The sequence below is a fragment of the Falco naumanni genome, chromosome 6 (genome assembly GCF_017639655.2).
Source record: "Falco naumanni isolate bFalNau1 chromosome 6, bFalNau1.pat, whole genome shotgun sequence".
Classification (NCBI taxonomy): domain Eukaryota; kingdom Metazoa; phylum Chordata; class Aves; order Falconiformes; family Falconidae; genus Falco; species Falco naumanni.
The window spans coordinates 77,306,801-77,334,446 of NC_054059.1; the positions used below are offsets into that span (position 1 = coordinate 77,306,801).

A 27,646-nucleotide genomic window follows, 5' to 3' on the forward strand; every position below is an offset into this window, starting at 1 on the left:
TGAAAACTATAATCTTATTTAATTACCCTTAAAATACTGAAGTTACTTGAGAATGCAACACATCATCATACAGTGCATTACAGCAAACAAGGTTTACATGGTCTCAATTAACGTAACACAAAGCAGAAGAATCTATACACTGAAAATATCTCAACGTGATAGATATTTTTTAAAGTTGCAATAATTATTAAAAAGCTTTCAATAAAAAGTTTAAACACATTTAAGTTTCAAAAGAATATTTTGTACATTTTGGAAAAATATAACATCTACTTTACATAACTGAAACATAAGTTATATTCTTTGTAGTTTGTAAGCTTCCATTATTCATACATTCTCTCATACATTTTTTTTTAATACCTCCTGTTCTCTGGTTTGTAAATCTAATGCAAAAGTATCACTATTCTGAGGAAAAGCTTGTTTCTGCATTAGTTTCCTGAAAAGTCCATTTGGATTTGCAAGTAGTTCCTCATGTTTTCCACATTCAAGAATTTTACCCTGGCCAAGGACTGCAACCAGATCAGCATTCTGAATAGTAGACAGACGATGGGCAATAATTAGGACTGTCCTCCCTTCCATCAGCCGGTCCAGAGCTTCTTGTACTAGGTATTCATTTTCAGCATCCAAAGCACTAGTAAGAAATGGGAAGCGGGGAGAGAGGAGAGTATTTGTTACTTTAAGACAGGTTACTTTTGTATGCATTAGGCTTATTTTGCTAAAACTACAAATAAAAAAAATGAAAACTATTGTTGGTGAAGATGAACCAATGGAACTGCAGCAAAGTTTCATGAATATGCTCAGTGCGCACATCCATGTTATAGGCATTACATATTCTTATATGCAAAAATATGCATGGAGAAATTACACTAATTCAGTGAAAAAAATTTGTTATATTGCAGTATAATCATCTCTCTTTTACACCAAAACCTTCATTTAAACTAAAGATACAAAAAGCTTTAAGTAGATGTTTCAAAATCAAGTTACATATTAGAAATTAAACTCCATGAAAAATTACAACACAGTACACCACCTATCCTTCCTACTTTGCATGAACAGCTTTTATCACAGGTCTAACCAATTCACACATTCTAGAAAGCATATTCTTTTTGTGGGTAGAGAAAAATAAAGGGCTAGATAATTTGTGCAAGAGTATGCTAAGAAAAAGAAGAGAAAATACTTCCCAAACCTGAGTTTTACAGATAGATAGTTTCTAAGTTTCTATTTATTTTCTTTCTTACCTTGTTGCTTCATCTAACAGAAGAATTTTAGGATTCTGAGGAAGAAAGTAAAATTGGTTATAATAACAATTAGGTAAGTTCCAAATATTTGTATCAATAGAGAGCAGGATTCATGCAGCTTAAAACTCCAAGTAAGTGCAATTACTTCATCGAAAGAACTGAGAGTTGTTCAGAACACTACTTCTAAGAAGTCTAAATGCTAAGAGGACAAAACAGAAACAACACTCTCCCATCTTCAAAGTTTCCACACTAAAGTAACAATACTATTATCTGATAACTATTTGAAAGATACAAACTAAATGTGGGAGACTATTTTTAATGCATACTTGTCAGCACTGTGGTCAGATGTTTAATTTCTTATTTAGTGCTCTTACATGGACCTTTTACAGAGGCTCAGCTACCCACTGCCTGTAGTCAGTCCACTATATAGAACTTAGTTACAAAAAATAACAAAAACCTACCACCAAGTAGTATTTCACCCACAGATGAAATATGTAGTACATAAGAACTAGCATTTAAGAACTTCCCAAGTAAATAATAAAAAAGATTGCCCGCACTCAAATCCCTAAGCAGCTTCTTCTGAATTACAGTACCTAAACTGCCTTTATAAAGTTCAGAGTAAAAGATTTAGACTTTATCTGGAAAAGAAGGGTCTCCGCTACACCCCCAATCACCAATACATCAACTACTCATTTATTTTTTACTACTCCCCCCTCCTTCCCCCCCCAGTAAAGTCTCTACTCCCATGAACCGTACTTGACATGAAATGCAATCAGCTTTTCAGCATTTGTGGTAAAAGAGAATTGGTAATATGAAAATTTCCCTGTAATCTAGAAGAACTGGGCATGCTAGGATGCTATAGGGACCTGCACAGCTTAACCTGACTGTAACCTAGTTTCAGCAAGGGTCAAAACTTTCAGCTGAGCATCAGCACCAAACTGCCTCCCCGTGAAGCCCCGTGTCTGTCCTTCAACCAAACTCCCTGTGCTTCTGATCCTCAGAAGCCCCCTCAAATCTGGGCAGCACAGAGCCTACCCTAAAGCTAGATCCATGACAACTCAAGAAAAAAAAAAAATCCACACAAAATTGTGCCCGAAATAGTATCTTGTCCCAAATCCAGACCAGCTCCCCTCAAAGCCAAGACGGGGCAACTATCATACTAGTAAACTGCAACTTAGAAAAATCAACCCATGAATGACAGAGTTCTGAACAGAGACAGAAGTGTCATATATGAAGTTTACTAGCACCACATTCTTAAAGTCCTCCTTCATCCTTGGCCTGGTCTTATGAAAGTGAGCCATTATACAATGATTTACCATCAGTCTTGGCAAGAACTGTCAGAAAACATGACTGAAAGATGGGAAGAAGCACTTACATAAGTAATCTGTCTTTAGTTAAACCTCTCATTCCTTTCAAACTTCTTCATTAATGTAAAAGATAGCATTTTCTTTCTAAAAATATTTTTCCACCTCTCCCATTGAAAGACCTCCTCCTTTTTAACCCTTTCTGCCTCTCAAAAAAAAAACAAAAACAAACACCCACAACCAAAAAAAACCCTAAAAAAATCAAAATAGCTATTTGGGTGCTGGCTTACCTTGAGCAGAGCTCGAGCAATTGCAATTCGTTGCTTCTGTCCACCTGGGGGAACAAGCTCAGTAAATTGAAATAGGAAAACAGATGTGAAGTAATTTTAACTGAATGCCTGAGCTGGGCTCAATTAGGTACATGTACTTTGGCAGGCGGGGGGTGGTGGTGGTGTGTGAATGGAGATGATGGTGGGATTTTTTTAATGTATTTTTTTTTTTTCTAGTACCTATGGCAGGCTGTGACTTGGAGAAAAAACTGGTAACAAAAAATAATAGAATGTTTACTTCACTCTATAGCATCAAGTTTTTTAAAATAAGCAATATAAAGATGTACCTGAAAGCAAAATGCCTTTTTCTCCAACTACAGTGTCAAACCCTTTTGGAAAGTCTCTGATAAAACTAGCGGCATTAGCTATTTCAGCAACCTTCTGAATCTCCTCTGCCGTCACAGTAGAAGGATCCTCTGCGCCATAGGCAATATTTTCAGCAATAGAACAGGAGAACAGAATTGGTTCCTGATAAATCAAAAAACGTAACTAATATGGTAATCTGTAATTACATGCATGTATTGTCTATATCTCAAATAAACTAAATCCCATGCACAAGATCCAGCATTAATTCTTTTAATATCTATACAAAAGAATATATAAGCTAGAATTAATTAAAAACAAAAAAACCCCACCTCTCCTAACAACAAAATGGGCACTGAAAACCAAATTAAAAATAACTGGCTTTTTTAACTAACAATACATAACATAACCCTCAATTCCTAATATTTGAGGAAGAGTTCAGAAAGAGCTATTCATCCAAACATCAGAAAACCTCCCTTTGTACTTTACTACATATCATAATCTGCAACAATGATGATTCTTCTCTTAATCTCTACACAGATTTCATGGCATTTTGTGCATTTAATTTATGTGAAAGGTTAAAACAAAGAAGAAGGCTGGCAGATAGGACAAGTGATGCACAATAGGATAATGTCTGAAACAAGGTAAATCTGCTCTGTATATAAAACAGACATGCTATAGTATGAATACCAGTATCTCCTACTGGTAACTCAAGTGGAATACATACATACAAAAAGAAAAATGCTAATGTGCCCACATGAAAATAATCTTTGCACAAAGGCTTTTGGTGGTATTATTACATAAAGGATATGTTTTGAAATGCAACATATACCCAGTTATCCTTATGCTTTTAATCAGAAAAGTTAACCTAACAGTTAACTGCACTGTGGAGCATCTGGGGAGATGAGGGAAGGAACATACATATTTTATTTGGTCAAACAAGTTTATTTTTAAGAGATCATTAAACATCTCCCTGTACTTCCAGAGTTTGGGGGTTGCTAGGGAGGGGGCACTACAAGAGTAAGTGCCAACAGTGCTGTATTTTCATGCTTTGCTAGTGGAATTGTGTTTGCCTGGAAACAACACAGAGTACAGGTCAGTTTTCAAATGGTTGTGTAAAACATGATTGTGTAACTTCCATTAATACAAAATGTCATTAAATGTTAAGCTTTCTTCAACAAATCATAGCAAACATCAAGATGGTCATGCCTATACAATTTGCAACAATGTACTTTCCAGTCTCCACATGCATACTTTTCTTCTAAGCTAACCCTTTGGATCTCTACCACTATGTAAAAACAGGCTATAGAATAATGGGACTAGCTCTCAGTCTTATTTTTAGAACAAAGCACGCACAACAGCAGTTATGGTGAGATGGAGGGATTTCACTGAGAAGCAATATTATGTAGTTTTAAAAAGAAGTGAGGCACAGCTAGTTAATAACACAAAATTATTCACTTAGAATTTTTTTTTCTTCCTTACCTGGCTCACTGTTCCAATCTTTGTCCTGAACCACAATGGATTTAACTGACGGATATCAAAGCCGTCAATGGTGATAGTACCTTAAATGAGGAAACAGTCAAGTGTGTTGGACAAGTACTAAAAGAGGCAGAAAAAAAGAGCTGAGAACCACCCCCGAGGAATCACATACTGGTGCGATCAGAAATGCAAACCTATTCAGGCACCACCATAAGGTAACCATATAGCCCAGAGTGAAGCACAGTGTATAAATGGAATAGTCACATCAGGACCTCAAGAACAGGAACCCTAACTATTTATAAGGTGTATCTGAAATGTGAAGTATCAACTGTCATGAATGAGAGCAACACACAAAACATACCTGAGATAGGATCATACAGCCTCAGCAGAAGGGATACAATAGTTGATTTCCCTGCACCACTTGGGCCAACCAGAGCCATAACAGAGCCAGCTGGAATGGAAAGGCTAAAATCTTTGAAAATTGATGTTTCTGGACGTGTCGGATACGCAAATTCAACATCCTTGAATTCCAAAGCACCTCTGAATGTGTCTCTGCCTAATGTGATTCCCTCTATGTGACAAAGAACAAAATACAGAAACGTGAACAGAAACAAATATCAGCTCAGCCCTCCTAGAACTTGCTTTACAGACGCCCAATGGAAATAGCTATCTCCATGTAAAATCTAGGGATAGCCACAATTCCAGACCACAGGTATTATATTTCAGCCATGACTGAGACTGTGTGGTACTTGTTCCTGAATGCAATTTCAGGTTGCTCTACAGCAAGAGGCAGAATTTGCATCTTGCTAATACCTAACAACAAATAATGTTCATTTCTAATAGAATTATCTGAACTTTTAAACATATTATAAACAATTTAAGCTTTGTCGATTAGGAGTAATGAAATAAAATGGCATTGTTGAAGGCCAAAGTCCTGTTGCCATAGAACACATGCAAAAAGATAAACACTGCAAATCACTTACTGCCCTTTCACCAAGGCACAAGTCACCTAAAACACCCTCCTCTTTGAACAAGAGCAGCTCCCTCTCCACTAACTATTAACTGGGTCGCTTTTAAGCAAAAGCTGTCACCAGAATAAAGTTGCTGCTAGGTTTGTTGTATTAATGGCATTTTTTTTTAAATTGAAAGTATATTTATTAAATTCAGGACAACAGTGTATTCAAAGACCAATCAGAGGCATAACTCTTATGCAACCGTTCACTGAAACTAAAATTTCATTTGTGAAATACCACAACAAACCATCATGAATGAATGATTGCCAAAGTTAAATAAAACCAGCTTATTTCTGGAAAGCAACATTTGATTTAAATGATTATCTTAAAAGAACAGCAGTACTAGAAAAATAAGTAAGACAAAGGAAACCAATTTTTTCAAGCCCTGTTAAGTCCCAGTGACACATATCCATACAAAGCAAACTAATTGGACAGTGGTGCTGCACTCCCAAAGGTCTCACTGACGAAGTTCCTACCCATTTTGTGAAAACTGGCAGCAGCAGAGCAACACCCAAGCAGCATTTATTCCTGCTAAAAACATGCAGCTCAAAACCGTTTCAGACACAGCCCATGGTAACTAGCCACAGCACATGGTAGCACATGCCCCTGTTTCATTAAACAGTAACTGTGGGTAGGGAACAGACACCCATCAGCAGCAATCAAGATTTTACTAGTCCTGCTGTTGCTACAGCAAATTATTTATTTTGCTTTCTTTTTCCTAGATCCCCGCCTCTTCTCCAAGCTTTCTATTTAATGGTAGAAGCATAGAAATGGCAAAGGCAAAAGTATACAATTTCAGCTCCCTTCCTTGCCTTTAATCCACAGACATAAACACTGTAACTCGCTTGTTACATAAAAGCACCTCAGTCTGTAAACCTCCCTTTAGGAAAATAAATTTATTTGATAAATCCTGTCCTAGAAGCCTAATCCTTACTATTACCAAAGTAACAAGTAATAGCTTATCTTTATTCTCAGTTCCAGTTATTGCACAGTCCATTCCCTGGCCTGAAACACTGAGATCTGCTGCAATACAGGAAGTCTGGTACCACAAGTCCTTCCTTTATATATTACTGTAAAAATATCTAAAAGCTATATACAGGATTGTGCTTGTTTCTTGTTTGGATTCTAGATAGAGGAAAAGATGATATTGTAATTTGTTCCCAAGATATCATCACTAACAACAGCTGGAGATTTGTGAAAATAAAACCTGTGTAGCCAAGAAAAGATGTTTCAGGTACGTTTGGACAGTAGAGAAATAGTCTCTTGGCTTTATTGCCTGAAGAGCCAGAAATCAATTTTAATTGGGTTTTGAGACAAAGGTTTATATCCTCTCCTAATGTATTCAGTTTACACTGAAAGGAAACCTAAAAGAAGCTTTCTGTAAGCCTATGCTACATGGACTTCTGAAATTTTGCCTGATTTACGTTCCATCTATAAAATAAAGATTGTTTTCTAGATGTCACTATAGGTATAATTAAGCAATCCATTAGCTGCAGTGGGAAAGACAACTTCTGCCCCAACACTACTGTTTACTTTGCACTGGTACCACTGTAAAGATGACCACTAAAATAATCCAGATTAAAAAAAAAACCAAAACATCGAAATGATGATGAAATCAGCAGTTGTACTAGGTCTCTGAAGGGCACAGCAAATCACAGTGTGGCACTGGATGTCACGGCAGGAAGGTTAAGATGGCTTCATTGCTAAAGAGTGTGCAGCTATCCCTTCATCAGCCAGCTGGTGGTCACCTTTTGGACAAGTATCTGCTATTCTAAGTCTGCTTCCATGCACTGGAGACAATAGTACCTTTCACTGCCTAAGTTAAAGCCTATGCAGATTGAAAAGTATCCTACAGACAGACCTGCAGCTGAGAAGACAAATGAGACAGAGGCCAGACTGTGACTTGATGTCCATCAGATTAAGAACTCGAGGAATTCCAGTGCAGGGAGACAGAAGCAGAACAGAAATTTGAAGAACAGCATTTCTAAAGAACTCCTCTATAATAACCAATGCAAAAGAAAATTCCATTCATTCTGTGTGCTGCGGCAAAGCAAGCCGTCAGGACGCTGGGCTGCAGCACCAAGGGCATCACCAGCAGAGAGAAAGAAGCCATTATCCCGCTCTACTCGGCACTCGTCAGCCACACCTGGAATACTGTGTTCAGTTTTGGTCCCTGCTATACAAAACAGATGTGGACAGGCTGCACCGAGTCCAGAGAAGAGCCACAAAGATGGCCAAAGGCCTGGGAAGCTGCCGTGAGAGGAAAGGCTGAGAGAATGGGGTTCGTTCAGCCTTGAGAAAAGGCGGCTCAGGGGAGCCCTTATCCCTGTGTTCCAGTATTTAAAGGGTGGCTACAAAGAAGATGGAGACCCCCTTTTCACAAGGAGTCCCATGGAAAAGACGAGGGGTAACGGGTACAAGTCACTCCTGGGGAGATTCCAACTGGACACAAGAGGAAAAACTTTTCACAATGAGAGCAATCAGCCTTTGGAATGAATCTCCCCAGGGAAGCGGTGGATTCCCCAACACTGGACACTTCTAAGATCTGGCTGGACGGGGTGCTGGGCCATCTTGTCTAGACCGTGCTTTTGCCAAGAAAGGTTGGACCAGGTGATCCTTGAGGTCCCTTCCAACCTGGTATTCTATGATTTCATGATTCCCTAAAGTTAGAGCTTACTCAAAAAATCTCTTACGTCTGTTGGATGTTCCTTTCTGACTCTTCCCCTTAGAATAACCCTTACAATGTTTCCAAATTACAAGACCATATAAAACTCAAGAGGCAAACTAGTGTTGACAGCTCACCTGGACTCTGCTATATTGCCTTTCTTAACAACATAGAGAGCTGGTGAACACTCATGTATGACTTCTGCTTAGTGGGATGCAGCCGATTAAATAAAACAGCAATTCACACTAGAAGTATCTTCTACAAGCAGCTCACTGAACAACTTTGATGGACACAGGCAAATGTTCTTTATACAAAATATACTGGAGGGCATTGTCTAGCTTCCGAAGAATAAAGCTGTAAATAAAAATATATTGCCTGAAGTAATTTATTTACTATATTAAAATATTAAAATTAAAATTTACTATATTAAAATATATAAAATATATTAAAGTATTCAATATTCTAAAAGTTTAATTATACTATTTAAATAATTAAATATTATTTAAATTGTTACTACTATTTTTTTTCTTTAAATGTTATTATATTTAAATTTTTATTTAAAAGGCAGATTTACAGATGAAGTTTCTGTTTGGGATTTGACTCCTGCATCAGCAAGCTTCCATAGAAATCTAACACCTCTTGAAGGTGAGCATATTTTTCTATAAACATACTAATAAAAACAGATGTGACTTCAGACTCACAAACCTATCTTTAGGCCTAAAGCAGCCCATGGAAAGAATTTAGGTGTGAATGACTGATCCGCCACAAAATTTGCTCGTCTCTCCTCACATTTCCAACATCAAACTTGATTAATATGGACATTACCTCCCCTTCAAAACTTCCTTGTTCCCTTAGAACACTGCAGCTATATGAAAAATATTATGCCCATGTTACCAGGTCAAACGCTACAAGCACCTAACTAAGAGACTGCCTAGTACAGCAGGCTGGTCACACAGCAAAAGGCCCGTCACCCCATTACCCGTAGGTGAATTAGGTAAGCCATGTGCTATAGTGGCTCCTTGCCCCTCTAAAAGGAGGAAGAAATGTGGGCGGTGCTGCTGTGAGGAGAGGTGCAAATCGTTCCAAATGCAACACCTGCTGTACCTGCACATCCACACTCTCCCAAGAAGCAGGACTCCCCACCCCTTCCTTCCTTTCATTTCCCAGTCATGCCTCAGTCCCCCACTCCCACTGCAGAGCTCCTCAAAAATTCCATTTGGCACGTGCTGCTGAAATGCCTCAAATGGTCTGTGCTTGCAAGTTAGGTTTCAAATCAACATGTCTTGCTAAGGAACTGTTTTCATGGATCAGTATGAACTATTTAAACTGGAGAAACTCTTAATGAAAAACACCTGGTTTCAAAAGCTTCTCTTTTCAGATTGTTACTTTCTTAAGCCATTAGAGATGAGCATGCTAAACCTCCTAGTGGAAATATGAGATACAGCTGCCTCAGAGCTTCTTCCCCCCCTTCTTTTAATTACTTCCATTCTTTTCACTCTAAAACTGATCCAAGAAAAAGTGGTGATGACATCAAAGAAATATTCCAAGAAGCTAGAAATGAGCATGTCCTCAGCCACATAACTTTCAAAGTAATATATTTAAAAGCATATTCTCAATTAATTCAAGAAGAAAGAAAAAACCCACCAGATTTTCAGCTTCTAAAATTTCTGATTAAAGGAAATTCTCATCATCTATTTCATAGTTAGGAAAAGTCAGAAGAATTACCACTGTATCTCATTTCTTTCAAAAGAATGTAAGTCAGTACTACCTTCAAATATCACACACATTCTTCTGAAGTACTGGTGACCAGTAAGAGAAAAATCAACTTATGAGCAGTAATAAACCAGGGACCCACCATTAAATGTAAGCTGGGGCTTCCTTTCAGTGAGTTCCCACAGGCGTCCACCAGCACCTAGTCCTTTCATTAGCTCAGAATAAAAGGAACTCAGACCTAAACAAAAAGCAGAAAAGTATTATGCATCCATAAGGAATGGAAGACATAGGAGACATAACATTTGCATTATACTTTTCATCACCAGCACTGAAGCATGAGATGTGTAGGGGATTTTTTACTCCAACACACTATCAGACTTGTTGATTTAAATCCTATCTGCTTTCACTTGAGAGCTACCAATAATCCCTATTCACCATTCTCATTTATCTCTGTGAAACAAATCATTCTGAAGAAAAAAGAAGAAAACGGTAACGCACTTCAGCTTGCATATACTCAAAAGCAAAGCAACTCTTCTTCATTCATCTGTCAGGAAGAACAGCATCCAACTTCAGAGAAACAGCCTTGCATACAACCAGCTATATTTTCAAAATTGTTCAGTAGAATGAAGCACTCTGAATGCCCTTCTTTGTCAGACAGGGTTGTACTACTACAGGGGAGCCTGGCGGAGTCCGCCACGTGGGAGGGAGGGCACAAAACCTAAGACTAAACTGATGCTTGTGGAGAATGTCAAGGAAGGCAGGCTTCTTGTGACAAGACACCTTTACTTCAGAGTCCCCATGAGAATGAGCTCTGTGCAGAACTATATTCTTCAATAATCTTAAGTACAATTAAAAAAGTTTTATAATTCAATGATGTTTTATCAGTTTCTAACCTTATTTTTCATTTATTTAACATTAATTTATCCCACATTTTCAAAGTGCCAGGTATCAGTCTGCTGACAAAACTTGGATGATTTAAGCACAGAAGAAATGGTTTTGGTAGTTGGAATGGGTGCCACTGGAATTTTGATATTCAAGGAAGCAGGTTTTGTGAATTTTGCCTTCAGGTGCATCTTTGTGCTTCCCACGATATCAGGCTTCATCTTAGAAGAGTACAGATGAACTGCAGTGTCCTGTGGGTCTATCAAAAGTAGCAGACTCATTTTAAAGAGGAACCCTTCCAATCAGCTGTCAAACTTCAAGTACCTTATCTTCATTTTTGCCTTTATGCAGTAGTGAAGACTGCTCTGTCAAGAAGATGAACAGTTTGTTTCTGGGCCAGTAGATTACAGAGTCTGAGCTTCAAGGAGGAGTCAGTCAGTAAGGAAAAAACAAAAGTTTAGCACCAGAGTGTAGTGCTCTGCTGGCACTTTGTTTACTCTTCCAGCTCAAGTTGGAATATTGAAGTACAACTAAAATCTACACACTTTTCTAAACAAAGTATGTTTAACACAGACCCACGTATTTTGTAAAAAATATAATACCAGTATTACTTCTTTACACATTATACCAAGTATCTTAATTTAGACCCAAAGAAAATGAAAAGTAATATGTATCTGTCACACACAACATTGAAAAAAACCTCCCAAAAATAACCTCTGTATTCCTTTGTGAAAATGGAAGGTTTATATAAAGTTATATATTATTAATTTCCTTAACTCTTCAGGAAAAAAAATTAGGCATGATTTCTTGAGAAGATCATTTGGAAAAGACTTTTTAAGAAAGCCAGGTCTTTTAAGAGCTTCTTCCCTCCCGCCCCCATACTGACTGAAATGCTTTGAAGTGAAGAAAATCTAATTTCTCATTCCATACCTCCAATGCTTATTCCAACCCAGAAAGCATACATTAGGAAAGATGAGAGTTCACCAACTGTCATGTAGGCATTGCCCATTAGTAATCCGCCTTTGTACAAGACTGAGAGGACAATTAAATTTCCAGAAAGGCCAGTCTAAGGAAAAAGAGGGAAAGGCAGATTTTGTCACGTACACCTTAAATTTCACCCTCTAAAATATTGTTTCAGATTTTTCCTTCTAATAAAAGAATTCCCATACTATGGCTATCTAGATTTTTAGAGGACTGAGTTAAATTTGAACAAAACCAATTCTAAAGCAAAGCAATCCAAAAGCCAGACAGACATCCAGTGTCACTGCACTACACTATCCAACACGCATTCAAAGAGCAAGCAACTCATTTTTGTTTGTTTGTTTTTTTCTCCACGATGGAAAGGAACATCGAACATTCTTAACCATCACTAAAGGAGAAGAGCCTGCAGTTATTCTGCAGTTTTTGAATACTATTACACAAATTCATTGCAAGCTGTTATGAAAAAATAAAACCCCACCCTCCCTCCCCAGCTTCCTTTGCATCGATGCTCATCTCATCAGAAAGCCAAAGCTGTAAAACGCTAAGGGTGGGGAAGGTTTTCACTCCTTTATTTCCCTTAATAGGAGGTATGGGCTCAGGTATAGGGCACAGGGTAGAAATAGAGGCTTAAACTGGTTTTATCATACCACTGTATCTTGAGGTGGAGTTTCACAGCAATTTAGACTGATTTAAGTTCAGTCTTCCCACAGTTTGATGTAGGTTCTGTTTGCACTCAATTCATCTACTTGCAGATTTATAAGTATTTTAATGAATTTTAAAATAATTGACACTTGGCATAACATGGTTGGTTTACGTTCATCAAAAAACACTTACTGCTCCAAAGAAGCCTGCCCGAGCTAGTGCCTCTTTTTTAGCCAGTTGTAGCACATAATCAACTTTATTTGCATATTTCTCCATTTCAGCCACTTCTTGCCCAAAAGCTCGAACTGTTCTTATGTTTCCAATACGCTCTTCAGCTAACTACATTAAAGCAAAGAAGAAAACAAATGCACACAGACACACAATTTAGAACGTTCCTATTACAGAACATTTGAAAGTTAAATCAGTGTCACTAAGCTAAAGTTCACATACATTGCTTTGGATACCAGTGGAAAATTTCTCATGCCCTCCTCTCCCCCCTCACTCCTTTTTTTTTTTTTTTTTAAATTCTACTATGTTAAAAGTAACCTGCATGCCCAGGCAATTTAAGAACTTTGAGATTGCCTTAAGTATTAGCAGAGAGAGAAAAATATAAAAGTAGGGTCAAAAAACCCCACCTTAATTTGATGTGAACAACACACATAAGAAAATTATTATTCACAATAACTTGCAATAACAATGTGGCAAGGGGAAAAATTAAAAATATTCTATTATATGCTAAATCATGCAAGAAAGCCTGCAGTTATTTCCTGAAACAATTCCACTCACTTGATCAAAGCAACATTGGGAATTAATTTAACTCAACTACTAATGTCTCACTTCAACTCAGTATTTTATTTTTAACTGCTAAACAGCAAAGTATTGATTCTAAAATTAACTCAACTGTAACCAATTATTTGGTTACATAACCATATATATATATGGTTACCATAACACTGTAACGGTCTTACAAAAAACAAGGCCCCCTTTTGTGAGTAAAAACACAATATAAAAATGCAATTGTCCTTCTTCCATCCCTCATTCAACATGAAGATTTGAATGGGACATTAAAATTGCTTGTTCATGTGAAGTCCCACACCTGGCTCACAAAGGCACGAGCCTCCCTTCAGCACAGGATGAGGAAGATAAACAGAAGACAGCTAATCTTCCTTTTGCAGAGTCAATTTGCAAAGTCCTAACAAAGGACATCTCAAGTTTAAAACAGCTGACAACTGTGGTTATTTTAACTACATGTTTCCTAATTATATTTCTGTGCTTTTTAATAATGTTTCCCCACCCTCAGCCTGTGAGGAGGTCACTATCACTACTATTCTCTGCTAGCACTTTGCTATGTGTCAGAGCAGTCAGCAACACAACAAAGGCCCCTCTACAACAGCCTCTTTAGCTACAACGGCTTCCTCTACTTTCCTCCCAAATACCTGGCTATGTGCTGAGGTGCCCAGTGAAGTTTAAGAAATATCAAGCCTCACAAACATTCAAGAGCTGACGGTAAAGTCAAACATCAAAAATTAATTCCAGAGAAGGATTTGCTAGCAAAGTTTTCTTAAAAAATGGATCCATTAGGATGCTTCCGATGGTTTCAAACTCATAACCATGGTTCAAGACAAGTTTTTCAGATCCAGGTACCAAATTACACAGGACTTCATAGGTTTTTGGTTGTTTTTTTTAATGATCTCACAAAGCTAAAGCCTAATCCTTTCCTATATTTCCAAGTTCTCAACATCTGGTACCTCCACATGATATTGTTCAGGATCACCAAAGCATGGTTGGTTTTGAGATCTATGAATAAGTGTTACTGATGTTTACCTTTCATACTATTCAGGTGCAAAACTACAGGCTCAGCATGGCTCAGGGCAATGAACAGTACAATTATCTTCAGAAGATCTGTAACTTCAGAGATATTAACCTAAATACACTAGAGCAACTTTGATGTTAACTAGAAAGCATCTGTTAAAACATCACCTGTGTTGCTTCTGCAAGAGAATCTTGGGTTATTTTAGTAAGTTTTCGCAAGTATCTTCCATAAATCACAGCCAGGACAGCCAAGGGTGGCACAATGCTCAGAACAAACGTAGCAAGGCTGGGAGACACAAAAAACTACAAGAAAAAGGTATGTGTTAGGGGTTAGTGTTCAGATTAAAAATAACCGCTGGAATACTGGAGTGCAACTTCCCTTGCTAGAGTTTTCTAAAGCTAGTAGGATTGTAATTTAGTGCTGCCATGCTTTCATTTATCATATTTTCTTTCTTCCAGGCAAAATATCCATTCTTCCACAGCACTAGGGATGTATCCTGTGGTTAGAACAAAGGATTATAAGCAAAGTGGTCTGGATTTCAGTTCTAGCTTTCTCACTGGTTCACTGTGTGGTTTAGCTGAGTATTTTAACCTGCCAGTAAACAGGCCTACCAGGAAATCTCTTGGGGATGAAAGACATAAGCTATTACATAGTTGCTAAAGCACTTTCCCAGCTTTTAAATAGATGGTGTAATACAGTAAGTTTGAGCGGAGAAATATCATACACTCCTTCTGGGTAACCAAGGAACAGATGGAGTCACCTGCGCTCCCTACACCCATAAATGTTCATAACCTGGAATAATGGATATATTTAATTTACTTTTTGTTTACTGTTGCAACACATTATCACTTGTAACAACCATCAAAGCTCCTAAATAGGTTATTTTCATTAGGTTTATTGAAATTAGATCTAATGTGTTTTCATTTCATCTTGAAATCATGAAAAGAAAAATCTCTAGAAAAATTCAAAATCAACTTAATTGACAGGTTTTATAATTATTTCATAATAATCTATTCACTCGGGGCAAGCTTTTATAGTCCACCTTTTAACACAGTATCATGGCAGTATTTCTGAGCAGAATGCCTTACATAAAGCTATTCCATTTAATTTATGGTAAGATAAAACCTCAGACTCTTATTTGCTTAGATAAATACAGAAAGCCATAACTCTTATCAGTGACCAAGTATTAAAGCTTTAAACTTCATAGTGGAAACTCTTAACAGTTTCTAATAACTGTCAATATTGGAAGCTTATTTTTATGAGGAGAATTTTTGCTGGTTTTAACTCCAAGTAGACAGCAGAAATGACCCGCTTTAAGATAACTGCCACCAACATATCTTTTCTCAGAATATCGTAACAAAATTAATGCCACAAAAAACATCAAGGCAAGTGAGATTTTTATGTAGATGAACTGACCACCAAGGTACATTAACTGATGCACTGCACTTCAATGGCTTTTACAACAGTCCCTTCACACCCTATTTTACCTACAGCCATGGGAATGTTATCACTGATTTTAGTATCTTCAGTAAGAATAGAGTTAAGCTATTTGCCTGCTGTGCTTTGCTTGACAAATTCAGGCAGCAACAGTAGTTCATTTCAAACCTTAATTCTCAATACTTTGGCTTGTGACTAAACATCAAGTGGCTACAGCCACATCATCCATTGCAATGCAGTACACAAAAGTTATTGTGGATAACCAGTGAAATACACTTCTATCCAAGAACACATAGCAGTTTCTGAACTGAATCATATTCATACATTACCTAACAGAACTGAAACAAACTCGGAACTACAGGAGGTGACAAGCAGGGAAGAGACGACCTTACCATCATTCCAACCCCCACAGATGCTTGTGCTCCTGCCCTGAGCCCATCTGAAAGGTTTTCAGTCACCGAACGGCCCAAAAGGGCTGTATCTGAAGATAAGCGGTTTATCAGCTCTCCTGTTCTGGTCTTGTCAAAGAAAGCGGTTTCTTGCTTCAGAATAGAGGAGAACATGGCTGTTCTCAAACGTTTCACAATTCTTTGTCCTGTCAGAAACAGAAGTCAGTCAAGCACGGCACACAAGACTTTACACAGACACTGACAATATAAAAATCAGAGGATTATGTAGCACTGAACAAGTCACATTACAGAGTTTTAATATACCAGAAGAGAGCAAACTTGAAGGTGTCATGTAACAGTAAATAAAAATGAACAATTATTCCAACGTACTTATCTTTGCACTATTAGTTTACCTTTGATCTGGTAAAAAAAAGCTACTGATTCCAAGAGGATCTCTCAGCCAGTGCCAAGAATTTATTTCAGATCATTAGATATCCTCACTCTGTGAAAAGAGATGACTTGGTACCACTTTTTGCCTCTGTTCTTACCTGCAGTCTGCATGAGGTAGACACGAATAGCATTAGCAGCAGCACCACATAAAAAGATTCCACTCAGCAAGGCACATAGGCTGGTCAGGCTGTCAGTGAAGTCTTCACTGGGATTTGTATAAATAACGTCAATAACTTTCCCCAGAAAGAAAGGGGCTGACATGGTAATGACACTGGAAACTGTCAGAAAGCCAACAGCAGCTGCAAATCAACATGGAAAAGGAAACAGAAATTACTCTGAATTTGCAAGGTTATTAATAGCACATATGAAATAATTTTTCAATTGAAATGTCTATTAAGCTTGTGAATGCCAGTATTAAATAATCAGCACTCTTAGGTCCAGTTCTGAATGGGATATTTTAAGTCACTGTATAAAGTAACTTAGGCAAGGCACATTTTCAGAACCTGAAAGCCTCTGTATACTATGACAGCCCTGCAATTGCCTCTCTTGTATAACCTTCCACACCACCATCCAACAAGGTTAACTTTTCACAGATGTCATCCTTATGGAAAGTTTGGTAATTGTTATTGTTCTCTATCTCATGCATAACCCCTCAACTCCTGTTTGGTTTGGGTTTTGTTATTCATGCTTGTTACTTCCTTGTTAAAGCTTCCATTTTTTTCTGGAAGGTAACACTGGACTGAAATAAAGATCTGATTTGAGAATAGTCTAAACCATGCAATTTTATTGGGGAAGAAAACCCAACAAAAAAGCATTTGATTTACTCTTGACTGGCAAAATTTATATAATTTGTTTTGGTTTATGCTTTACTGTTGTTGGTCTAAAAGAAAACTAGCGTAAGTTTGAATTAGAAGTACATTTGCTGATGAGCTCTTGAATTCCAGTTGCAAGATCACCCATGGAATAACCTGTGTAACTGTTTGAAGCTGTTATCACAGAGTATGAAAATCACACTGGACCAAGACTTAGCCTTTTAAACTTTAATCTACAAAGAAATTTCTTGAGCCAAGAACACAGCTTGATTCTGAAAAGGCAAGCCAAACTTGGAAGGCTGAGAGCTAGAAAAAAAAACCATCTTAACTGAAAACTGAACAAACTTGATATGAAAACCACTGAACCACAACAAACAATGCCATTTATACAGCATAGTTTTCCAACAACCAACCCCACACTTAAAGTAACATTCACAGGATTGCTAAAGGAAAACTACTAGCAGGTAATGCCTTTAAAGGGAAAAAGACACTGTACTGAAAATCCTGAAGTTGCCCGAGTTTTAGTTCCATTCTGCTGAGCTTCTTGTCTCCCTTCTACGACGGGCAGCAGAGAGCTCCCCAGCAGCACACTGCTGTAAGCAATACTTCTAACATCTCTCACAGATGGTTTGATGCCTCTTATCACCTCCACACGCAGTGGAAATCTTTGTTTCAGTTTTCACTTGAAGTGTAAATACAGGTGTGCATTTATCATGAAAAATTCAGGGTACAAAACCCGTGTACCTGCCACCACCTGAAGCAAACGCTTCTCTGCACCTTCACTGCAGTGCCCCAGAGCGGTCCTGAGAGAGCTCCACGCACCGCCCAAACAAGCTTTAGCCTTGCCCTTGCACCCAACCTGCAGCCTGTGGTTCTTACTCAAGATTGGTTTGTGATCTTTGCGTTGTATTACATTCAGGCCAGTACGCATGTGAAAGATAAAGGACTCTTTTAACTTGAAGATACAGAAACAATAAGAAGCCAGAGCAGAAAAGGAAAGGCTTCCTGCTGCAAACTTACGTGATCCATGCCATAGCCACATCTCATAAGCATATTATTTAGGAGCTAAAACTTGGTAAAGAATGAGTGACCTCATTAACAGGCTGGCTGCATTGGTGTATTCAAGATGTGAAACATCAGGAAAAAATCCAACAAAAGCCAGGTCATCTCCTGTCAGAAAAAGCTGGTCTGTGAGGAAGCTGGAAATGGTCAAAAGCATTGCTTACAAGCATGGTGCTGCATGGCAGCTCAGTCTCCACTAATCTAGACAATCTCTCAGTTATGGATGGAACTGGACATAAGAACTGTATATATAAATATTCACTGAAGGAAGAGGACCATATGGCTAAAAATCTCATATGTCTCTGTCTAGCGGTACAGCCTTCCTGGCTTGGATTTACATTTGGCTCTTCTTCGTTGAAGCTAGCATGGGTTTCACTTCCAACAGCCTTAACTGAACTAAAAGCAACACGAATTCACAAAACAAACTGAAGACTACTAAACTACTCAAACATTAGACAAAGTGTCAATAATATATCAGAGTAACACAATCCTGAAGATGCTTATACAATCCAGATGTCACTTTTAATCTTCCCCTTAAGCAACATATCTGTCATTCTTAATTTAACCACAAATCACATGTGAAGTAAGGTTCCCTAAATGAAACTCTCACTTAGATTATACCAGCAGAACAACTAGAAAATAGTACAGATGCCAAGCTGTTGCTCTATTTCTTTGGTTTTAAACTGTTGACTAACTGAAGAAACAGGAATCAGCAGTCATTCTATCTCCTCATTCAAAGAAGAGCTGTCATTGTGATAACTGGCTAAAGGGAGGAGTACGAGGTGTTCCGCAACCAGATACGAAGACATTTCAGCAATGATGAAGGTTGTTACTGACAGAAAAAAGGGCAGAGTAAACTTTATAGTAATAGTTTCACATAATTCTCTGGGTAACAGAGTAAGCTACGTCTAACAAAGTAGTGTATTTTGGAAGCTTTGTTTTTTAAGAGTAAATCTGTTTTGTAGGCTATGAGATGAAAATAAAGAAAACATGAGGCAGATCAGTGGAGCTTATAAAACTAGGGCTACATCGAAGTGGCAACAGAAGCAAAGACAAGGCAAGCTGACTCCAGCAGCAGCTGAGCAATCCTCTTGGAAACATTAGGCAAACATTTTGCTTGTCTTCTTGCACAGAAATACAGATTGCTGCACAGACAAGGTGATGCCTTTATCACTATTAAGATCAACATGCTCTCTGTTAAAGCTAATGTGGACTTGCTTCTTGACAGCAGATCCACAACTTCATTTCATGGTAGATGTATTTGGGGGCAATGAACTGGTCACCAACTGATAAACCAGCACATTTACAAGCAATAACTCGGCAGAGCTATCAGAAACCTCTCTTCGGAACCTGGACTAAGTGCCTCCAAAGAGTTGCATGTAGAAAACTGGTTTACAAGACCACCACCAAGAGAGTGAAAATTTCTAATTTTGCTGGTTCTTACCAGAGCATCATTCTCAGCCAGTACAGTATGTGGAAGTGTATAAAAGCCAAAAAATTGCTTGCAAGCCTGTTAGAGAAAGAGCTGTTTTAAATGGAAATCCATAAGGATTTGATCTCAGATGAATCAAGATCCCTCAAGCCAATCAGGGATGAATGACAGAAAAATGAGGTGATGATGTCTGGCAGTGCATGGTAACACAGCCAACAGGGCAAAGCAGCTAGCTTTCACTATTCAGTAAGATTATGAATGTCATCTCCCAGAAACTTTTAAGTATTTTACTAGTTTCACTTGAAGATCAGGGCTGGCAGGTCAGACAGCAAGCTCTGTGAGAAGTACCCTCCTACCAATAGCTACGAATGTCTGTCCTCTACCAGTTGTCTGTGCAGTTTTATTCTAATGTATAATGACTTCTTTAGCTTAACCCTGAATTTCCACAAGGGTATTTGAAGTGACAAAGTCTACTGCATTCTATCATATGCATGCACAGAGATTGGGCTCTTCAGCTGTTATTTTGTGGGAGAAAGATGCACTGATTAATTTTATATTTATTGGTTAGGTAAAGTCCATTTCCGTTTGGTGAACCCTGGCCCACAAGAAATTTGTTTTGCATCAGTATAGGGAGGTCGAAAGGCTAATATCAACCCTGTGATGAGTCAGTTCTGCAAATACTTATTTCAAGCTAGAATCACCTTCCAGAATACACTGTGAATATTTAAGGATGCTCTGTATAGTTTTAGGTATGAGTGGTGTGGTTTTCTTTTTGTGTTAAAATTCATACATGATATCTGGACTGCACTATTATTATGCAAGAAGAATCTTTTAGAATCGTCCTTCTTACATTATTAAGAACAACCGTAATATTGTCTTCAGAAAAAAACACAGTTTGTGTCTGATGGCACAGCTGTATACTGGATTCCCAGTGCACTTTGGAAAGCTGCTAGCTTTTTCAGTGGAGTTGTCTTAATTTGCAGGTATTGTCAATATATTATATCTTGCAAGTTACTGTTTCCAGTGATGATCACAGTTTATAGAAAATCATTACAGAGGTTTTCTGTAGACAGTTTGATGCAGTTATTGAATCTGTGGTGTTTTTTGTTATTTTTTTAAGCACAAAAGAGCAGTTTAGGTTTTCAAATGACAAAGACTGTTTTCTTTGGTACAATACAGTTGCACAATTTACTGAAAATATCTTCAAGACAGCTCATGCAAAGGCTGGTATACTGTGGGTCATCTGACTGACCAGGACTATCCAAGTTTGGAGAAATTAACAGTTGCAGAAAATTACTGTGGGACAGAATCAAACAAGAGAGACAGACAATGCCTTTGTGATGATATCTCAAGAAGACGACCAGTGTCCAGGGTTTGCAGGACACAGCAAGATACCAGCACAGGAGCAAGCTTGTGGAATTCCTCATGCTCAGAACACGATGCAAGTTATGGAAAAAGTCTATCACCTCAAAAGCCTGCTCTTTTGAGTCATGAGGTGTTCACGATTGACATAGATCCTTGATAGCTCCACAGTGAGGCTTCTATGATCAAACAGGACAGACCTGCCAGGAGTCTTTTGCCATGGAACAAAACATCAAGAAGCCTTTGCAGAGTAGACTATAGAGGGTTTGTCAGAAGAGCTGTCAGAGAAGATATTTAATAACAGAAGTCCCCTTCCAGGCAGAGGAGAGACAGTGATCTGAGGAAGCCCAAGAAAGGGAAGAGCAAATAAGACTGCCACTTTGCAGAGAAGAGGAGGAAGAAGCGGTGGCAAGGCACGCAGCCTGACAGAAGGCCTAGCAGAGCTGTGCAAAACCTCTGCTCGAAAGCAAAGTTGGAGGCTTGACTCTGTAAGCAAGTATCTTCACTTTCTCTTGAGAACTTGTGAAGCAGAGATACAATCTTTATTATCCATACATACAGTACCACAAACTAGTCTTTTTAAGACACCTAAAACCAGCTTGTTGCAAACAGGCCTGTTTAAAAACCCATTGAAATTTTATTTTTTCACATTTTTTTTTGCCATTGTGGAAAATACTTGCAGAACTCATCACCCCCACCCCCCCCAAAAAAAAAAAAAAAAAAAAAGCATTTCAGGGTGGGGAGAAAGGAGAATGCTATCATGCTATCTATTTTTAAAAACTTACTGTCCTATCAAAACCCACAATAAAAGGATGGCTCATATAGCTGAGCTAGAATCCCCTGAATGTTTTCAGCAGCTTGCCTGGACTACTGTTTCAGGAGAAAGCACTAGTCTGTAGCCCAGATACAGCAGAAATATAGAGCTCACTCAGAAAAGCAGGAAAATACTAATAATTTCTGTATTTTGTTACAACATGTTAAAATAGCATAAATCATTAATTATGCACTCTTACAGTTCAGTTTGGAGGTACTTAAACAGAATTCCTTTCAAAGTATTTTAAAATTTCTCTTGTATTTTCTCATGATACTGATTTTCCTTAGCCGTAAAAATCAGCCAAGTTTCTCATCACCAATTGTTGGAAAGTAATAAAATAACTGTAAGTTTGCAAGAGAGAGTACAGCTTCTTATGCTGAGACATTATTATAAGCACCTAACTGATCACAGTGGCCAGCAGCTCCTGTTTCTGCAACTTCTTGCTTAAGTAGCTTCATTAACAGTTCCCCACCAACTTAAGATAAGGAACTGTCACCAACTAGCCACAGAAAAGAAAACTTTTTGTGGTGAAGCTACAAGGCTGTTCGGACCTTCTGTGAGTTTCATGCCAAACATCAACAAAATCAGAAGAAAAAACTATGTGGAGAAACAACAAAAAAACCCATGTAGCCTATTTGATTTCTACAAAAGGCACACTGCACATGAGAAAACAATCACTAAGTTACCCTTGTATATACCATACATATAGGAATTATGATTTTAAAACCACAAGAATTGCCTGCAGAAAATTCAAGTTAAGTGTGGTTGTTGAGCTGCTTTCAGATGAGCAGAACCACTTTACAGTAACTACATACAGCAACAAAAACCAGTGGCCACGCACATGGACTTGAGAGGTGAATTCAAATTTTGGCCAGAGGTTTCCCAGCTACTGGGTGACAGAAACAGCAAGATTTACAAGACAGGGGTCCAATGCAGGTTCCAAAGAGAAGGATATTCTACTGCTTGTAAGCCCTCCCTCAGCTCCCACTAGCTTCCTTCCCATTATGCACAGTACAGAACTAATGTGACTCGCTGTCAGGGTTGGAATGGGTGTATGAAAACTGGTTTTTCAGAGAGATACCACTTGCCTGACCTTTAATTAATTTTTAAATGGCAGGGGGAGCATAAGTGCATGGATTATCAGCGCGTGGATTGCCTGCTGATGTTCAAAGTCACACTGCAATGCATTCAAGAGCAAAAGTTTCAAAACTAAACAGTTTCAATGTTACTACAAACTAACTACTACATATTATCTGCCTGATTTAATTTCCTAAAATAACTGAAGTTTTCAAAGATACTCCTACTCAAGTAATTGTACAAGTATAAAATAACCAAAAGCATGATGTTCTAGCAGCACCACTCACAGCTGTGTTCTACATTTCTATCTGCATCTTGCACAGAAGAATTCAAGTTGCTTACTACCTCAATCATTCCTAAGCAAACGAACTGTTAAAATAGTTTCTCAACTACATTACAAAGAACACACCTAAAAAACTCAGGTAGTCTTAGGCACAACGCTTCATTTTTATTTTTTTTCTATTGCCTTTCTTTAAGAATTGTTCTTACAGCCATTTATCCCCTATTAGAAACTATAAAAGATAAATCTACAGCAATCCAGTATTTCTCATTCAAGGATGAGAAAGTGCATCACCTGGTATAAGTTTAAAGAAAAATCGTATTATGAATAAGGCAGTGCTCATCTGATTTCATGGCAAATTTTAACCTACAGCAAAACAGCTATTACAAATTATGCCCAAGATTCTAAAATAAAACTTCAAAAAATAACATTCCTTGCACATCCCTAGAGATCTGTGTACAAAACAAACCTCGCTCAGTGTGCACAGTGTTATACAGGCAACAGGCACACTTTGCTGTCGGATTAAAAATTTCAGAGTTCCTTGTGCTTACTTTACAATTCAATAGAACTATTGTTCCTTCAAGTGTGGTTTGGATAAAGCGCAACAGACAGATTCTCACAGGGAGAAACAAGGAGGCAGGAGGAAATAAAAGGGGTTATTTTGAAAAAGCATTTTTGTGGCCTTACACAGAGAGCAATTTCAGCAATGGCCCTGTCCTCTTCCCCGGGAACTTAATTTAACTGAAGACACAGGTTTACCTGACCTGACTGCACAGGATCAGCCAAAAAATTCCTGAAATTACTTCCCTCCTTTGTTAAACCTGGGAGGTATTACAGAATTTACAAACGCCTAATTTCATTACACAAAACTGTAGCCACTAACAGAGTGAATTCCCATGGTAGTATTAGCCATCTTTTTACCACTGTAAATAACAACAAGAAAATTTAACACACATGTCCCGTTTATAATGTATTCCCAGCTCTACAAGTAACTGGTCATGAAACATGGAACATATTACACTGATATTTTTTTTTTTTGACAGTATGGTATTTGGTACACTTATTTTCATTCCCAAGAGCCTCCAGAGGGTCAGAACATCCTTCCGTGAGCAAAGCATTGCAAGAGGTGCTGCGTGCCAGCACTCTGGAACTCCTGGCCAGACCACATCACTTCTTCCTGAGCCAGCAGATGGTAAAGAGTCCCTGTGTACAAACAAGATGCGACCATCTCCTTTGGTGCAGTCACAACTAGAGCTGGTCACCTTCACCTCCTCAGCTGACACCATTTCTTTATGCACCAAGATGGGTGAACCTAGTCTTGGCCAACTTCCTCATAAATCAACCTCTGCTCCCCAGGCCTCCACTGCCATCACTGCAACTATTTCACCTTCTGCCACTGTGAATTTCAATGCCCAACTGCAAGAGCGGACCATCGCAACCTGTGCCACACGGAATCCCAGAAGAGGTATGTATCACTTCACCCTACAGTGGTAATGCTATACACCTATGTTACCAACTACTGGTTATATAAAAATGCAAAAGATGCGGAAAAGTTCAACTTTCTTGCAGAACAAAACAGCACCTGTAAGCCTCAGAAGAGATCCCACACCACTTGGTCACCGGTTAAGTGGACTTGAAGAGGAAATTACATGTTTTGCTCTTGGTTTATTGTTTCATACAGTGAAACCATTAACTTTTGTCTTTCTTTGAATGCAGGAGAACCAGAAACGCTGAGTTTTTAAGGACTAGTTTTCTCAGTACAAAGACGCAAGAGGAACAAACCACAACATATTTTAACATATTTTAGACACAGTGGGCAGATGTGATTTCCCTACAAACACTTACAAGGCATTTTACCAGTATTTGTTATTCCTGCACTCTGTAATGACCCAAAGTATCTTCCTTGTTAGCTTTCCATCCTCCCACTTAATTACAACAACAAAAGTTTTCCTTTAAGTAGAGTGTCAATTAAGAAGAAGAATTTTACATAAATTCACTCCTCTCCCAGAACCAAGACCAAGAGGATGTTGAAAAGCAGTTATTATATTTGAATATTTTTTCCATCCTAATGATTGAGTATCATCAAATTGTACTGTTTTTTGGTTTGTTTTTGTTTTGTTTTTTTAACCTTCAATTTAGACCATTTTGTTATCTCAAAAGAAAAAACTGCATGTACCTAATCTTTAGTAACTGTGATGGTTTTTAACTTGGATAAAACCATCATCAGACAGCACACAATACTAACAAGTATACCATACCCTGCCTGTGATAAACAAGTTGACAGCAAATGCCAAGTAAAGGGAACTAAATTAAGTTCTCAGTTAGAAGGCAAAGACTACTAAAAGCCATCCTTAAAATAACTGATTAATTTGTTTCTATTTCAATGGGAAAAACAAGTAATTTTAAAATCAGCAGGTGATCTATCTGATCAGACAGTCCACCAAAATCTGAACAGACTGATCAAAAGTTACTGGCAAAAGGCTTTTTACATTTTAGTTCATAAGCCAATGAAGAAAAATAATCCTGAGCAATACTGAAGCCTTACTGAACATAGTGCCTTTTCACCCTTCCATCCAGCCCTGTCCCATCAATTTTCCCCTGCTTTTATTCTGCATGCCCAAGACAAAGGTATTAGCTGCATAAAACAGCTGTTCACAGCACAGAAATCATCCTTTCTTATAAAAACTCATTTGGATCCAAATTATTTTGGCCATGTAATGCCAATGCGTAATGAAGCTCTGTAACTACTGACAGTGAATAAAATCTTGTGCAAAGTATTTCGTATTTCTTAAACCACCTCTTCATGCCTAACTCACCTCTTTTCTCTCCCACACCATTTACGCATTCCACAGGGACAAATCAAGTTTTTGCAAAGGCCTACAGGCCACACTACCATGACAGCACACATGCTATCCACCAATAAAGGTGGTTTAAAAAAAAAAAAAAAAACAAACCACACAATAATTTGATTGTGTTTTCTTACTAACAACTATCGTCCTACAAGCATCCCATGAACAGCAATGTCAAGAAAAGTTTGTTTCTACTTTGTTGTTGATACTATCACTGTTAAGGTGGCAATTTATACAACCATGGTGTTTGACATGTAGACACTAAAAAGAAAGAAATCATTTTCAAAACATCTTACAAAGGTTTTAGGCAAGAAATTCTTGTGAAAGGAACTCCAATTTATTTCTTAAAAAACCCCTTAGGATTCCCATTTTTACTTCATTGCACGTGGTCTCGGGCCAGAGTTCATTCATTGCAGCCACCTGCGGAGCCAGTGCTGAACACGTACAGAGGCACTAACCAACACCACCAGCAACACCGAAGAGTTCTGTAACTTCCAAAACTTTTGGCTTCCCTTCAGAACAACAACAAATTATGAGATGGCAAGGCGAGGAGGTGGGGAGAACGCATGTTTTTAGCTTTTTACACGTATCAAACGCTCGCTCAGAGATTTCACGGTGCGCTCTGACACTGCCAGATGCGCCGGCTCGGGAGGGAAATGCGACCTTCCCCGCACCGCGGCCGCTCCGGCTGCGCCCCCGCGCCACAGGCCGGCACCGGAGCGGCGGGGCGAGACCCACCCCCCGGCTGCACCCCCGGCCCGCCGCACCGCTCGGCCCCAGGGACCCTCGGGCGGGGCGAGGGGAGCCCCGCGGCGCCCCGCCGCCCCCTCCCCGCTCGGACAAAGCCCCAGGGCGGCCCCCGGCGCGGCGGCGGGGCAGCCCCGGGCCGCGGCCGGTACCTGTCAGTCTCCAGCGCTCGGGGTGCGCCAGGGCCAGCAGCCTCCGAGCCTCGAAGCCCGGCGGGGCGCCCGCAGCCCCCCGCGGCGGCTCCGGCGGCTCCGCGCCCGCCGCGGCGCTCAGCGAGCGCGGGGCGCTGCCCGCCACGGGCGGGAGCAGGAGGAGGCGGCGGCGGCGGCATGACGGCGCGCCCGGCGGCCGCAGTGGCGGCGGCGGCGGGGAGGGCGTCCCGCACCTGCCGGCCGGGCGCGGCGGGGGCGCGGAGGCCGGCGGCCCCGGCCACGGCCCGAGCCCAAGGGGGCGGCGCCGCCCGCCGCAGCAGCGGCAGCAGCCAGGGCAGGCGCGGCGCGTAGCCCGCCATGCGTCCGGCGCGGCGGAGCCGAGGTGGCGGCGCTGCTGCTGCTGAAGCCGGTCCCCGCCGCGCGG

At 39.3% G+C, this 27,646-nt stretch overlaps 1 protein-coding gene across 3 annotated transcripts; it reads right to left on the reverse strand.

The window, feature by feature from the left end:
• On the reverse strand, window positions 1–27,345 carry ABCB10 (ATP binding cassette subfamily B member 10). 3 transcript variants are annotated; one of them, XM_040597681.1, is made up of 13 exons: window positions 27,223–27,345; window positions 16,734–16,934; window positions 16,189–16,391; window positions 14,527–14,661; window positions 12,739–12,885; window positions 11,854–11,989; window positions 10,184–10,279; window positions 5,012–5,221; window positions 4,654–4,733; window positions 3,156–3,336; window positions 2,830–2,873; window positions 1,236–1,270; window positions 1–628 (listed from the first exon to the last, which is right to left on the reverse strand). In XM_040597681.1, the coding sequence occupies exons 2-13, from the start codon at window positions 16,894–16,896 to the stop codon at window positions 337–339; spliced, it is 1,722 nt and encodes a 573-aa protein (XP_040453615.1). In that variant the 5' UTR covers window positions 16,897–16,934; window positions 27,223–27,345; the 3' UTR covers window positions 1–336. The 3 variants fall into 3 exon arrangements, with proteins under 3 accessions (XP_040453615.1, XP_040453613.1, XP_040453614.1); XM_040597679.1 differs by lacking the exon at window positions 27,223–27,345 and adding an exon at window positions 18,192–21,816; XM_040597680.1 differs by lacking the exons at window positions 3,156–3,336; window positions 27,223–27,345 and adding an exon at window positions 18,192–21,821 and having other exon boundaries at window positions 539–628.
• Window positions 27,346–27,646: the final 301 nt, after the last annotated feature.